Here is a 13,617-nt window from a genome sequence, read left to right as displayed (position 1 = left end):
GTAGGATGGAAAAGTCCATCTTATCCCTCAAATTAATGTTATGTAGTTTAAATAAGGTTAAAATAGTAAAATGTATTATTTTATCCCCATCTCTATCCCACATACCAAACATTGAATAATAATTCTCGACTATCATATTTTTATCCTTATTCCAACCATTTATCCTTATCCCCATCCCTATCCCAATAGAATACCAAACGCTCCGTACATTCTAAAATTAACATATTTCCCTTTTACTAAATTGAAATAAAGATTTTAGACTTGGAAATTGCCTAATTTAAAATGAATGCATGTCTGTTAACAGGAAAAGAAAAATTTGTTTGAAGAAAGATTTGATAATATTTAAAATTCCTGAATACAGTAGAAATAATTTTATTTAATGAAAATGGGACCAAACAGATATTTTCCAGACAAATTACATTTGTGATTTAGGGATGATAAAATCAATGTGAAATCCAAATAACCTTACTCAACAATCCAAATCTAGCTGCATACGAAGTATGTGTATAAGTATTTTCAAAATGCAAAATCATAGAGATTTATATCCATGCATTTATTTCTACTCATTGTTACATCTTAACTCATCACTGAAGCAGCTCAAGCACAGAAATCCGAATCACAGACAGAAAAATTATACCGACGGATAAATATACACTCTCTTTACATCCGGTAAAGCAACAATGAACTTATTTTTCAAAACCTGAGTTAGTGTGATGAGTGAGTAGAGGCAGTCTTCTTGAAGTCAATTTTGTCAACCTTTACTTCACCATCGATAAGTTCGTAAACGTAAACGACAACTCTTAGGCCGTCAATGTCCATAAGAACAAAGCTTGGGTTCACATCATAAGTAAAGCTGCTGTATGCACCGGTCGCAGAGCCAGGATTTATCACAACACCACCCTCATGCTTGTAGGCTGTGAACTGATGGGAGTGCCCTGTTACTAGGATGTCAACATCCAGTTGCCTCTGTAACATTGCCAGTGAATCTAAGTCACCCCATGGAATCACCTTCAAACCACAAACCGCAAAAAGACAACGTATATAAGAGACCTTACAAGTTAAGTTAATGTTAGAATTTGTCAGCACGCTAGTTCCTAGAAATCAGGGTTGGATGGGAAAGGAAAAATAAGAGATTGCTGAGAATATCAAATTTGAATACAAAATAGCAGAGCACCAAACTAGCAGCAGGATGCACCGGATAACATCTCTCTGGTCACTAGCGATCAGTAAGCAAAATCATTTGGTTCAACAGCTGTAAGTTACACTTCAAGATATTCGTCTTTTTCAGAAGCTGTGTTTTTTTGGCATGAACAAACTAACTTCTAATAGTTAAAGTTCAGATGTCAAAGTTGTCTATGCCTGAAAGGATACCATCTTTCTTATAAATACCAAAGATGGTACAATTAGAATTAATTTTCTTCTTTCTAGGCATTCAATTTCTCCCTAACATACTTCAAGGCCGTGAAAGAAGTTCTCAAGATAAATCTCCAAAAATTACTACGACTAGATTTCAACACTTCATTGTGTCTTGAAAGAATATGCCATAACCTGTAGCAAACATTCATACTGGGAGCCATAGTTATTAAAGGCGCAAGGCGCACTAAGGCGCAAGGGGGTCTTGGAGCCTTGGTGCAAGGCGCAACTTAAGGCGCGCGCCCAAGCGACTCGAGGCGCATCAAAAAAAAAAAAAAATCATAAATTCATAATACTAGTCACAAATAGTCAAATACCAACAATAAAACCATAAAATACATGAGTTAAGTTCTAGTTAACTACTAAGGCATAATGTCTGCTGCGATATGTGTAGTAAGAACTTTCGATCTTTGTCTGTATCTGTTTTTCTTTTATTTTCTGAACTTAAAAAACCCTAAAATACCCTAACCCTAAAACACCCTCAAAACCCAAAAATACCCTCAACCCTAAAATACCCTAAATTACCCTAAGGTAGCCAAGGCACGCGCCTGACTGACCAAGGCGCTAAGGCTGGAGCCTTAGCCGAGGCGCGCCTTTAATAACTATGCTGGGAGCAATTAATATCTTAAACAAAGTGATTCATCCATGCCTCAAACAAAAGCCTGCATACTTACCCACTGTCATAGCAGAGACATAGTGTGTCATATACCATATGGAATAGCAAAGCGTTTTCTATTTGATACATTTGAAATTCCTAGCACCTACCTCACCCACACCAAAGTTTCCAACAAGACCTTGACAGGCAAACAACAGAAAATACAAAGCTCAAATTTTCCAAGGAAATTGCCATTTGTCTAACATCTTAAGCAGAAAAATAATAAAATAATAAGATAAAATAAGCACAGTAGGATCAATAGAGGGACATTTCTGTACACTGCAGTTGAGAATTTGAAAGCAAACACAGGGACAAAGAGAAATTAAACCAAACCTGATGACCATGGCAGATTCCAAGTTTAAATTGGCCAATAGTGAGCGTTTTAGTCTCTGGGTAACGTGAATCTTCATCATATTCACCATGAGTAATATGCAAATCGGGACAAAGACTCTTCAAATAATCATGTACTTCCTGCTCATGGTTACATCATGTAATATTGTCAATATTCGAAAAGGAAGCAGTGCTACCAAGAAAGTCAATAAGAATTTTAACTTTATCTACCAAACTGGTTGAACCAAAAAATATCTAGACCAAAATACAAATAGTAGTTTCAAAGAAAAACTCATTATGAATACATATCCTCTGATGGCTGAAAAAGAAGCACAAAATTACAATTACATTATCAAATTAAGGGCATTAATTAGTGCAGATCTCATATTGCTTGGAACCAAACCTTTTTGTACATTGTAAATTGACGTTTGATCCAATATTCACATAATGAATTATACACACAAGTTTCAAATTAAATCTCAAGTAAGCAATTTTTTCTTATAATTCTGATATGACTTGTTCCTCAGCTAAGAACTCATTTTAAAAGAACCATAGCATCAATACAAAAGACCAGACCATAAGAGGTTTCGCAAGTGCAGACACTTTTCCACTTCTATACTGTACTTTGTGTAGCACTAGTGGCATTTGAAGAACATTAGCTAGTCCGGTGCTATCTAGTCGTGCAACCTTCATTAGTAATGTCTAACCAAGTGTTAAGCAAATGATTGATAGTTGATATGAATGTCCTGATAAAATTACCAAAAGAAATTTAGCTTCTTCGAATGCAGTTAAAGATGGGAGTGAAAGGAAAAGAACGGCTAATTTAATTTATGTCTTCACCAGATCAATAATCAATAATAACATCACAGCTAGAAGCTGCATCATGATTTCTACTGTCCATTTTATGAACTCAGTGCTCATATGAGATGTTTCAAAACTTTAAGATGCTTAATTGGAAAAAAAAAAAAACTAAGTTCAAGAAGCAGAAGAAAGATTGGAGTTGGAGGATTTCACCCATAATTACCGAACATTGGTCAGATTGAACTGAATGCCCAATGAACTTGCTCAAAGTCATCCAACTATCCAGAACAACAAAGTATCTCTTCCCAATAAACTTGTTTACAATCATCCAAGTATCACCAAAATGGCATTCTATGGCCTATCCTAAAGTCAATTTTGATTTAATTATAACAAATATAGACAAAGAAAATTCCTCTATTTGGATTGAAGACTGGATTTTAGCTCTTCAAAGAAGGCGAGTTAAAAGGAAATCTGTCACTTTGAACATAGAAAAAAACTTGTAAGCTAAAACAAATTAAAAAAAGTGACTCCAAAAGTACCACAGAATGCGAATATGTACATTCTTGCAAAGAAAAATAGTAAGACAAGTAGAGAAGTTGGGTATTTACTTTAATGCAGAGATTGCCAGTGCAAATAATGTGTTGAATCTTGCCGGGAACAAGCATGGACTTGAACTTTGGGGGCAAATCAGCTGCCCTATGAGGTATATGAAGGTCGCCTATTGCTAAAACTAGTACCATTCTCTGCAGAAACGGTAAAACCACTATAATGATTATCATCATAATTTCTCTATCATACAGAATAAAGAAAATCCAGACCTAAATTTAAAAAAAAAAAAAAAAATCAACTAAATTCAGAGCTGCCCATTTCAGAATTAGCTATATGTTAACTCATTTAATTGTGTATTAGGCTTAGTAAGAGCAGGGGCGGAGCCAGCATAGGGAAAAAGATATGTTCCTGAAAAGGAGTAGCATCTTCATACATGTGACATGTCTAATGAAAAAACTTGCACGTTTTTGTTCAACAATTGTGTTTCATAACAAGACTAAACAGATTGTCTTGACTCTCTTTTTTTACCCAATTTTCATATTATTCTTTTACCTTGAATGGAATTAAGAACAGTTGCTGAAACTCATTCCGCTACTTCTGCCACCTGCAATTTTTATACTTTCTATTCAACAACAATGAAAACAGCAGAGTACTAATCCTTTTGACATTTTGTCCAAGAACATGTCAAAAGACAACCTTCTCTAACTGTCTCAACCTTTTATACTTGTCTTCTGTTCACAATTCAATTTACCTTCTCTCTCAATTCACACCTAATTTTCAATTCAACAGCATACTATCCTTTCAATTCTAAGCAGATTTGTTTTTTTTTCTACTTTCTATAATTCAATTCAACAAAAAAGAAAACAACAGAGTACTAATTCTTTCAACTATTCAGACTTAATCAGAAGTTAATCAATCAAGTCAAATTGAAAGAAAAACATATTGAAAGACACATTATGTATATACAAACCTAGGGCTAGGGATTTAAAATACAAATCAACTAAACTAACCTGGCTGGAGATCAATTCCGGCGAAGAAAAGAGGTTGTGGAAAAATCGGTGGTGGAGGCTAGCTGAGTCCTGGTGGTCGCCGTCGTCGGGGCTGAGTCCGGGTCACCGTCGGGATAGAGAAAATGGATCAGACTCAAGAGCTGGAGAAGAAATCGAGCAGTTGACAGACACAGCTTCCAAATACATCTATTCCTAATTTTTTTTTTTTGCATAACACTCATTTACTCCTCAAATTAAATCCTCAAAATCAATTAGGACTCCAAACTATCAAAATCATCAATTAGAACCCTGAATTAAGTAAAAATCATCAATCGAATTCTTATTTTATCCTAAAATAAAAAATGTGACTATTTGAAATAGACTGTAATGATTTTCGTGTTGGCTTAAAATGAGTTTGGGAATAACATATGAAACTATTCAACCGAATGATTTCCGATTAGGATTTAGTTGATGATTTTTACTTAGAATAGAGACTCAATTAAGAATTTTTGCTTAGTATAAAAATCTAATTGATAATTTTGATAGTTTAAGGACCTAATTAAATTTGAAGATTTAATTTAGGGAGCTAAACGAGTGTTTATGCTTTTTTATTTCTATATGAAACCTCGTCGTTTCATACTTCGCTTCATTCCTCTAAAGAAACAAAAAAGAAACACAGAAACGCCCCGAGAGGGAATTATAGGTTTCACCTCCTATTTCTTAGTTTCCGTTGCCGATTGTTCCTTATTAACACCTGCAGTGTGTTCCATTGGCTAATTGCAACCTGAATCTTAGGGTTTCGATCTTAGTCGTAATTACTACTACACCGGAGCTTTTGCTCATTTCTCTCTGAGTCGCGATCGCGCTCTTTGCTACCATAGTTTTTCCAGTTTCTTCACGGAAGACTGACGTATCTTTCAAAGAATTTTAAATTTTCTAGCCCGTCCAGTTATCCATGGAGGGCCCTAAAGAAGAGGCACCGCCTGTGTTTCTGGATCGAGCCACTCGGGCAACCAGAGGAAAACGGTACGAATTTAGAATTTATTGGGACTATTTCCTAACTTGTGGATATATACCTTCAAGTTTTTTGAGTATAAATACAGCGACGATTTTGTTTTCCGTGCCTGAAAAGAGTAATTGATTTCACCTTTGTTGCTCGCAGTATGAACAAGTTGCTTGATGAGGAACTTGAAGAGGACGAGTTGTTCTGGAACCAGGATGCTCTAAAAGAGGTTGCTAAATTCATTGCCTGAGTCTGTTATATTTGGGTTTAGGACTTATATTTATTTCTTCTGCTTGGCTCTGTCCATGAAGTTCTGCTTCAGGCTTTGAATTGGTTTGCAAATCGGAGATTATTGTGGTTCTGTAATTAGATGCTGATAAGCATTGCTGGATTAATAAATCATGTTGGTAAATAAGAGATACTTATTGTCTTCTTTCTCATTTCCTTTTTTTTTTGTTTCAAACTTAGGAAGAGGAGGATAATAATTATGAAGAAGAAAATGAGGCTGCTGATGAGTTTGACAGTGACTTTGATGATGATGTGAGTACTTTTTTCCATTTGTGGCTACTTTTGATTTATATCTCCGTTGCCAATTGTAATGATATTTATGATGTAAGCATGACTACTGTCTTCTCTTGCTGCTAGGAGCCTGAGCCAGATGAAGAAGCTGAAAATGTTACTGATGAAAGGTATAACTCTTAGTTAAAGAAAACTATTCTTCTATTAACGTTAGCTCTTCTAAAACTGAGCTGATTTTTTCCCCTTCTATTAATTGTTATAAGGACACACAAAAAGAAGAGACTTATTTTTCCTGGAAAGTCTTCATCAAAGAAGAAAAAGAAACAGAAAGTCCTTGCCAACTTGGATAAGCCTTCAACTGATGAAAAATCAGTTGAACAGTCCACTGCTACTGAACATCATGATGGCCCTGATGATGTTGAAGGTGAGAGGATAGTGAGGAAATCCACAAGAACTTCAGTGATTGTTAGGCAAGCTGAGAGAGATGCAATACGTGCAGCTTTACAGGCAACAATGAAGGTCAGTTCTTAGTTAGAGAGTATTGGTTCTTGCATTGGGATTGTAGTATAGCAGGTTCCTGCTTATCATATATTTTAAATGAGTATATGGTTCACATTCATAACAAGTATTCCACAAGGACAGAAGCATTAAGAATCTTGATTTATTTGACTAGTTTAGGAGATTTTGGGATATACATTGTTAGAGATTATAATAAAACTATTCTTGGACTTCAACTATTAGCTTAAGCTTTTGGTTTAAACGGTTCCTTGATATGGTATCAGAGCTAAAGAGGTTTAAAAACCATTTTTCTTCTCACTGGCGGTATCAATTCTGATTGCTTTGTCTCCATCTCTGTTTTCCGATCAGTTACGATCGCGTGCCTCTCAACCTCTGTTCTGCGATCACGTTCTATCAACCCTAATTTTCAATCAGTTCCGATCGTGTGTTTCTCAATCACGTCGTCTCCATCTCAAATTGCGATTCAGTCTCAACTATCGATTGCGTTGTCTGTCTTGCAATTGTCTCACCCTCTGTTTTCCGATCAGTTTTGATCGTGTGGTGGAATCCTAGCAACCTCATTTGTTGATTAAATTTCAACACATGGTAGTATGGACCTGTGTTGTACACGCTTCAAGCCCAAGGGGCATTCGCGTGAGCGTGTGTGTCAGAGATAACAATAAAAGCTATTCTTGGGCCTTAGCTATCAGCTTAAGCTTTTAGTTCAATTGGTTTCTTGACATGGTATCAGAGTCTCTTGGACCAAATGGTTGAGGATTCGAATCCTGACAACCTCATCTATTGATGAATTTAAACACATGGTGGGATGAGCCTGCGTTGTGCACCCTTCAAGCCCAAGTGGCATTCACGTGAGGGTGTGTGTTAGAGATTATAATAAAACTATTCTTGGACTTAAACTATCAGCTTAAGCTTTTGGTTCAAACGGTTCCTTGACATACATCATTAGAAGTCCTTTAGTTTTGATTGAGTGGTTAGGTGTGCTCTTCCAGAATCAGCCAATTTTTAGTTCCGATATCCGAATTCCTGAATTTCTTAGAATAACATGTGGTTTTAAGTTGTTCTCGCTACGTAATTGGAAGAAAATTTTCCAGTATTAGATAGTGTCAAGGTTTAACCAAGGAGCTGGATTTCTGCACATTCTATCCTATAACTGAGGGCGCACACATCCCATCAGACAAGTTTAAACTATTTTTCATCTATTGGTAGACAATTAATTGGTTCTTTGAACAAATAATCATCCTCATCAATTAATTGGACAAGTCCCCTAAAAGTGGGGTTATAGAAGGTTTGACTGCTTGACTTACTAGAAAATGTTCATTTCTAACTTTCAAGTGCAGGTTTCATTTGTAAATATCAATTTTTTCCATGGTTTTTACTAGGAATCTATTTGTGTTACAATGTAGATGTATTATGGCTGTAATTGTGTTCTGGAGATTTATGGGAAAGATCTCCAACAATGATTTCAAATTCACTACTTCCATATGCTTCAGGCTTTTTAAGGACATCAGGATTCTGGTAGTTGCCCACACCTCCTTCAACCATTCTTTCAAAACTAATCTGGTTTTCTGTTCCAACTGATTAAGTTGGAATTTGGGTAGGTATATCATAAAGCAAGACAGTACATGTTGATAGTCTTCTGCATCTGGTGGCAGTTGTATCATTATATTTGGACAAGCTCTAGTGATACTGAATATTCTTTTATCGGAAAAAATTATGGTTCCAGTCTTCCAGAAATACATGGGATACATTTAAGTATCAGGCATTTGTACTACATCTAGTGTGCGCTCATTTTTTCACCATTTTTTTCTTTTGATCTGAAATTCGTTCTGGCTCATGGAAGAAAAAACTAGATAAGTTTGTTGGCCAACAACTCAACCTCTTTGGATGTTTCAAATTTAAACACGTCTTTGGAATACATCTCCCCAAAACCCAACCCAAATATATATGTATGTGTATGTGTGTGTGTGTGTATATATATATATATATGGATATTTTGCTGTATATAATGTCCTTTGTTTTTTAATTCAAATTAATATACTTGTGGTAGAAACTAGAAATTCTTTGGCTCCATTTTAAAACATATCAGTTCAAATATTTTGTTTATCTTTTTGCCAGCCAATAAAAAGGAAAAAGGAAGGTGAAGAAAAGAGGATGACACAAGAAGAAATGCTTCTGGAAGCAGCTCAAACAGGTTAAGGGCGTGTTTTGTTGATTGTTTGAACTTTGTTTTTGTTGTTCAATTCAAAGTTACAATGTCGAATCCTACTGTTTCACTTTTGCTCATGTTGGATTTTGAATGTCATAATTGTGCAGAAATCATGAATTTGAGGAACTTAGAGCGTGTTTTGGCGAGGGAAGAAGAAGTTAAGAAAAGAGCAATTGTGCATAAAGCTGTTTACAGTGGCCCACAGATACGATATTTTTCTAAAGATGGTTAGCTGCTTTTCAAACCAATCTGAGTGTTTCTTTGAATCTTTGGACCCTATAATAAATGCATTTGTTACTGTTGATTTTGTTACAAGTTCTATTTCATGATAACTCTTGAATTTCTTGCAGGTGACACATATCTAGAATTCAGAGGAGTATCGTTTCAGTCTGAGATTTCAACAAAATCCGTTCCATGTAAACCTTTAAACTTCGCGTCAGGATAAGGTTTACATATATGGCAAAGTATTACTGATGAAGTCCAGTTAGTGTTAATACATGATAGCGTAGCTCCTACCTTTAATCCCAAAATTGGTTCGTTATTTGCATAATAATCCTGATTATTTATTTGATTAAAATACATGGAGCCCCTTCCACAAAATCCACTTGAGATGTATCATACTGGCAGATTGAAAGATTTAATGATAAAGACCTTTGGTTTTCTGGGATGTTGGACAGGAAGCTGCATCTGTGTTGTGATTTTAACATGTCGTGTAGTCTATTGCACGGCTGGACTTTTTTGTACTGTTTGTGGATGATATGTTGAAGTTGATGTGCAAGTGATTTTGGGTATCTTGAATATGGAAGCAAACTAGAGCAAAATGTCCTGTTAGTTTTGTATTGCCTTTGGTACTAAACCATAATTTTTCACTTAGCATTTAGCAATTAACGTGAGCTGCCTAATATGAATATGGTGAAATAAAGAATACCATTCTCTTTATTCTCTCTAGATAGATAGGCCTCAAGGGAGAGGAAGATAATTCCTTTTTTCTCAGTTTCTTTATTTATGGCAAATGAATTTGCCTCTTCAATATGGTTTTCAAAGGTTTATCCCTATAGTTGCTCTATACTTCAGGTTTAGGGAATTATTTAGCGTGATGTGAAGAAACAGTGGTTGCTGTTGGTTTTGAAATTTATTTGTGCTCAATGCATTTACTTATCTTGATTTTTATCTATGTTTGGTTGTGATGCTTGATTTTTCATGTTGATGTCTTAACAGATCCAGAAAAGGCTGTGTGCGCTATTACGGGATTGCCTGCTAAGTAAGTGAATCTTTTTTGTCTTATTTATGGTTTACAGTTGCATGATTGAAGTCATTTGATCAGTTCAGATGACATTTTAGAAGTGCTATTACTGAGTAGGTCTTTAGTTTGTTGCACACACCTCTTCTTGAGTTTGATTATTGTGAACGTTAATCGACGTGACAAATAAATAAATATCTGGAGTTGTTGATACAGTTTATTATTATTATTATTATTTTCTTATGGTCAGTGATGTCAATTATTGAACATTCTGCATTTGCATTCCGGGCCTTCACCAATGACACTTTAAGTGCAGGCAAGTTATGAATTGTAGGCACTGATATGCTAAGCAACATTTAGACGTATTGGACTGTCGGTTGTAGACAGTTGAGGTTGAGTGAGTGCCTATGCTGAACTATTAACCATTTCACTTGAATTATGATATAATGATGTAGGTACCGTGATCCAAAGACAGGTTTACCTTATGCAACAAAAGAAGCTTTTAAAATTATTCGTGAGCGGTATGACTTATCTCCTCTCACTTCTTCATGGCTGATATTTGGGGACGTTTTGTTAGACTTTTTGGATTTTTCATTCTCTCTAAGAAACTCAAGGAAATGTTGATCACGGTTTGATATGTTGTTCGACGCTTTATTTTCAGGTTTATGGATAAAAATAACATGAAAAAGGAAATGGAGATGGGAGGTCTATTTGATTTCCTTAATGGTAAAGGATTCCCGAGCAGAAGGAAGCGATCGCCAATTTCAAGTAGATGCAGAGTTCCAAATTTTTCATACGTGTCTCAGTTTGGCACTGCTCCTACCATAGATATTGATTCTTCAGAATGAAACATGATTTTACCTATCATTCATCTACCTTTCACCGGCAGCATCGCCTCTTCCTCTCCTTCACTCTCCTAATACCAAGGGCTGTCCGTGGCTCCAGCCCCAGCTAGCCCTCCTCAATTCCGCCACTGGATGATTCTATTTCCTTTCTTTATGGGAAGAGAAATTGTATATACTGGGGCATGGTATTGTTTGATTATGATGGCAGATCTTCAGCATCATTAAAAAAAAAAAAAGCGGCCCGGTGCACTATGCGTTCCCGCTAAACGAGGGTCCGGTGAGGGGTTCCACCACAAGTGTGTACTGGGGGCAAGCGTTCCCTTGCCAATTTTTTGACAAGAGACCGCTCCTAAAACTCGAACCCGTGTCACACGACAACAACGTTTACCGTTGCGGCTCGCCCTCCTTCAGCATTATTATGTACAAAAATTAATTTCTGCTAGCATATCCATCCTCTCTCCAAATTACGCAAGGTAAGTTGGATTCCAACCAAATCAGTATCCATCCTCTCGCCATGGCCAATTGAATAGCTACATTGTTCTCTGAATTTCAGCCTCAAAAGCAACTGATTTAAGCATATATTGATAAAAGTGGAAAAAAAAAATCCATAAGTGAATTTAGTTAATTATTACCAGAGATAATGTGAGAAATAATGCTATAATGCAGTTACAACTTCAGGATCCCAGTATATGCAGAATCCGCCATTACCTGGTCTCAGCCCCTTTTGAATTTCTTGAAATGCAATCTGCACATCAGGCAGGGGTTGGGGCGATTTTAACAAACTCAAATGGTGCTTTTATAGCAGCCCGGGCATCAGTGTTTGGTGAGACTCCACCAGTTCAGGATTGTGAGCACTGACAATTCTCTAAGCTATGGAATGAGTGCTTTCGTTGGGGCACTCCAAAGTGATCTTTGAAACTGATGCGAAAATGGTAGTTGATGCAATTCATTCTCCTTCGGTTGATGTTTCTGAGTTCGGTGTTATCATTCAACGATGCCAATCTCTCCTTTTCCAAACGACAATTACTCTGTCTTTTTTACAAGGCGGCTCATAGCTTAGCTCAGTCTTCTCGTTTAGACTCTTGTCCCATGGTTGGTTCATGATGCTATCCTGAGTTTTTATGATGCTATCCCGAGTTTTTTAGTTTCCGTATTAAACATTGATTGTCCTTTAGTGGTTTCTTAAATCTATTTCCTTTAATTTTTTTTGTAAGTCTGTAATATTACACTTTAAATTTACAAATATTGAATTAGATAGCTATAACTCTATCTATATTACACTTTATTCTTTATTGTATTTAATTCACAACATGAATTTCTCTTTGAATTGAAGCATGCATGATATTTTTACGATTAAGTTATACAGTAGTTATGATTAATCATTTAAACAAATTTATATAAATGTCACTTCTGTTGGGTTTTTTTTAATGTTATTTTTTTCCCTATAAGTGAATAATTGAAAATTTGATAAAAGTAAAAAATAAAATTATGATATTTTGATATATTAGAATTTAAAATCGTTGGATGATAAAATATAAGAATTTATGAATTTTTTTTTATAAATGTAAATAAAAGTTAAAATCTGATTTTAATTGGGCTTGGAATCTTGTTTAAATTCTCAACACCAATCTTATTGGTGAGACTCCACGAAACTCAGTGAAAATCTTGGTTAAACCCAAATTTTAAACATGTTTCGTCCTCTAGGCCCAAAATAGTTCTTCCTCTAGCCACCTCATCCTACTAAATTTTGATTTTGACAAATTATATAGGATATTGGAAATTAACAGTTGAAGAGCTGCTAGGTGTGTAAAAGGAGAAAACATTCGTTTATTTCATAACATATCGTTTTAAATTAATCTATGCACATTCGCTGGAACACCACCCCGGACTTCTGTTTTGGTTTGATCAGAGATAACATGTGGAAACGGCCCTCGTTTCGCTTCACTTAGCTTTCTTTCTTTTCATTGGTCTTTTGTATGATTTTTTGATTTTTTCTTTAATAATATCTGGGTCGGAGTTTTAAGGGAGGTACCAACCTAGTTGGGATCTCTCTGCCCCCTCTCCATCTTCAATCAAAAAAAAAAAAAACAAAAAAAAGTACTCTTTAGGATCCCATGTTTTATCTTTTAGAGTTCACACTTGGATGAATGATATGAAAAGTTAAATCACGCAACGAAAGGAAGAAAATGTGAGATGAAGTAAAAAGTTATCAATTAACCTTGTTTGGATAAAAATAAAGAATACGAGGTTAAATAATATTATTGAATAAAGGGAAGATTAAATAATTAAAATCACTAAAACACCACCTCTCAATCGACTATGATCTCGATTACCAAAGAATCGTTATTGTCTGTTGCTTAAATTTCATGAAGGAAAAACTTGCTGATGAACCAGCAACTCTCTCCTTTCCCTTCTCCAACCTTCTTCGCTTTGCCGAACGATCATCACTTGCCCCTGCTATTACGTTGATGACGCCCCTTGGGGCCCTCTCCTCACGATGCTTATCCTTCGTCTCCTTGACTTTGATCGCCTTTTTCAAAAATTTGTC

At 35.7% G+C, this 13,617-nt stretch overlaps 2 protein-coding genes across 4 annotated transcripts; one reads left to right on the top strand and one right to left on the bottom strand.

Moving 5' to 3' along the window:
* Positions 1–503: 503 nt before the first annotated feature.
* Positions 504–4,944, bottom strand: LOC136202947 (vacuolar protein sorting-associated protein 29). 2 transcript variants are annotated; one of them, XM_065993950.1, is made up of 5 exons: positions 4,759–4,944; positions 4,301–4,352; positions 3,808–3,942; positions 2,402–2,539; positions 504–1,008 (listed from the first exon to the last, which is right to left on the bottom strand). In XM_065993950.1, the coding sequence occupies exons 3-5, from the start codon at positions 3,937–3,939 to the stop codon at positions 706–708; spliced, it is 573 nt and encodes a 190-aa protein (XP_065850022.1). In that variant the 5' UTR covers positions 3,940–3,942; positions 4,301–4,352; positions 4,759–4,944; the 3' UTR covers positions 504–705. The 2 variants fall into 2 exon arrangements, with proteins under 2 accessions (XP_065850022.1, XP_065850021.1); XM_065993949.1 differs by lacking the exon at positions 4,301–4,352 and having other exon boundaries at positions 4,759–4,942.
* A 459-nt stretch (positions 4,945–5,403) lies between these two features.
* Positions 5,404–12,394, top strand: LOC136202983 (SWR1 complex subunit 2). Of its 2 annotated transcripts, XR_010674686.1 has the most exons (12): positions 5,404–5,763; positions 5,900–5,969; positions 6,209–6,280; positions 6,386–6,429; positions 6,523–6,778; positions 8,894–8,969; positions 9,092–9,211; positions 9,335–9,400; positions 10,203–10,245; positions 10,680–10,745; positions 10,886–11,542; positions 11,736–12,394. XR_010674686.1 is itself a non-coding variant. In XM_065994012.1 (11 exons), the coding sequence occupies exons 1-11, from the start codon at positions 5,693–5,695 to the stop codon at positions 11,070–11,072; spliced, it is 1,071 nt and encodes a 356-aa protein (XP_065850084.1). In that variant the 5' UTR covers positions 5,404–5,692; the 3' UTR covers positions 11,073–12,392. The 2 variants fall into 2 exon arrangements, 1 of the variants encoding a protein (XP_065850084.1); XM_065994012.1 differs by having other exon boundaries at positions 10,886–12,392.
* Positions 12,395–13,617: the final 1,223 nt, after the last annotated feature.

The sequence above is a fragment of the Euphorbia lathyris genome, chromosome 8, assembly GCF_963576675.1.
Source record: "Euphorbia lathyris chromosome 8, ddEupLath1.1, whole genome shotgun sequence".
NCBI lineage: Eukaryota > Viridiplantae > Streptophyta > Magnoliopsida > Malpighiales > Euphorbiaceae > Euphorbia > Euphorbia lathyris.
Note: the sequence above shows the minus strand (reverse complement) of the source record. Positions and strands in the feature narration are given on the sequence as shown.

What these genes read in the sequence shown, in the direction of transcription:
- LOC136202947 (XM_065993950.1), bottom strand. Translation starts at nt 3,939, where the DNA reads ATGGTACTAGTTTTAGCAATAGGCGACCTTCATATACCTCATAGGGCA. An exon ending in CTGGCAATCTCTGCATTAAA is followed by an intron (nt 2,540 to 3,807) that starts GTAAATACCCAA and finishes AACCATGAGCAG; the next exon opens with GAAGTACATGATTATTTGAA. An exon ending in GAATCTGCCATGGTCATCAG is followed by an intron (nt 1,009 to 2,401) that starts GTTTGGTTTAAT and finishes TGTGGTTTGAAG; the next exon opens with GTGATTCCATGGGGTGACTT.
- LOC136202983 (XM_065994012.1), top strand. Translation starts at nt 5,693, where the DNA reads ATGGAGGGCCCTAAAGAAGAGGCACCGCCTGTGTTTCTGGATCGAGCC. An exon ending in CGGGCAACCAGAGGAAAACG is followed by an intron (nt 5,764 to 5,899) that starts GTACGAATTTAG and finishes TGTTGCTCGCAG; the next exon opens with TATGAACAAGTTGCTTGATG. An exon ending in GAAAATGTTACTGATGAAAG is followed by an intron (nt 6,430 to 6,522) that starts GTATAACTCTTA and finishes AATTGTTATAAG; the next exon opens with GACACACAAAAAGAAGAGAC.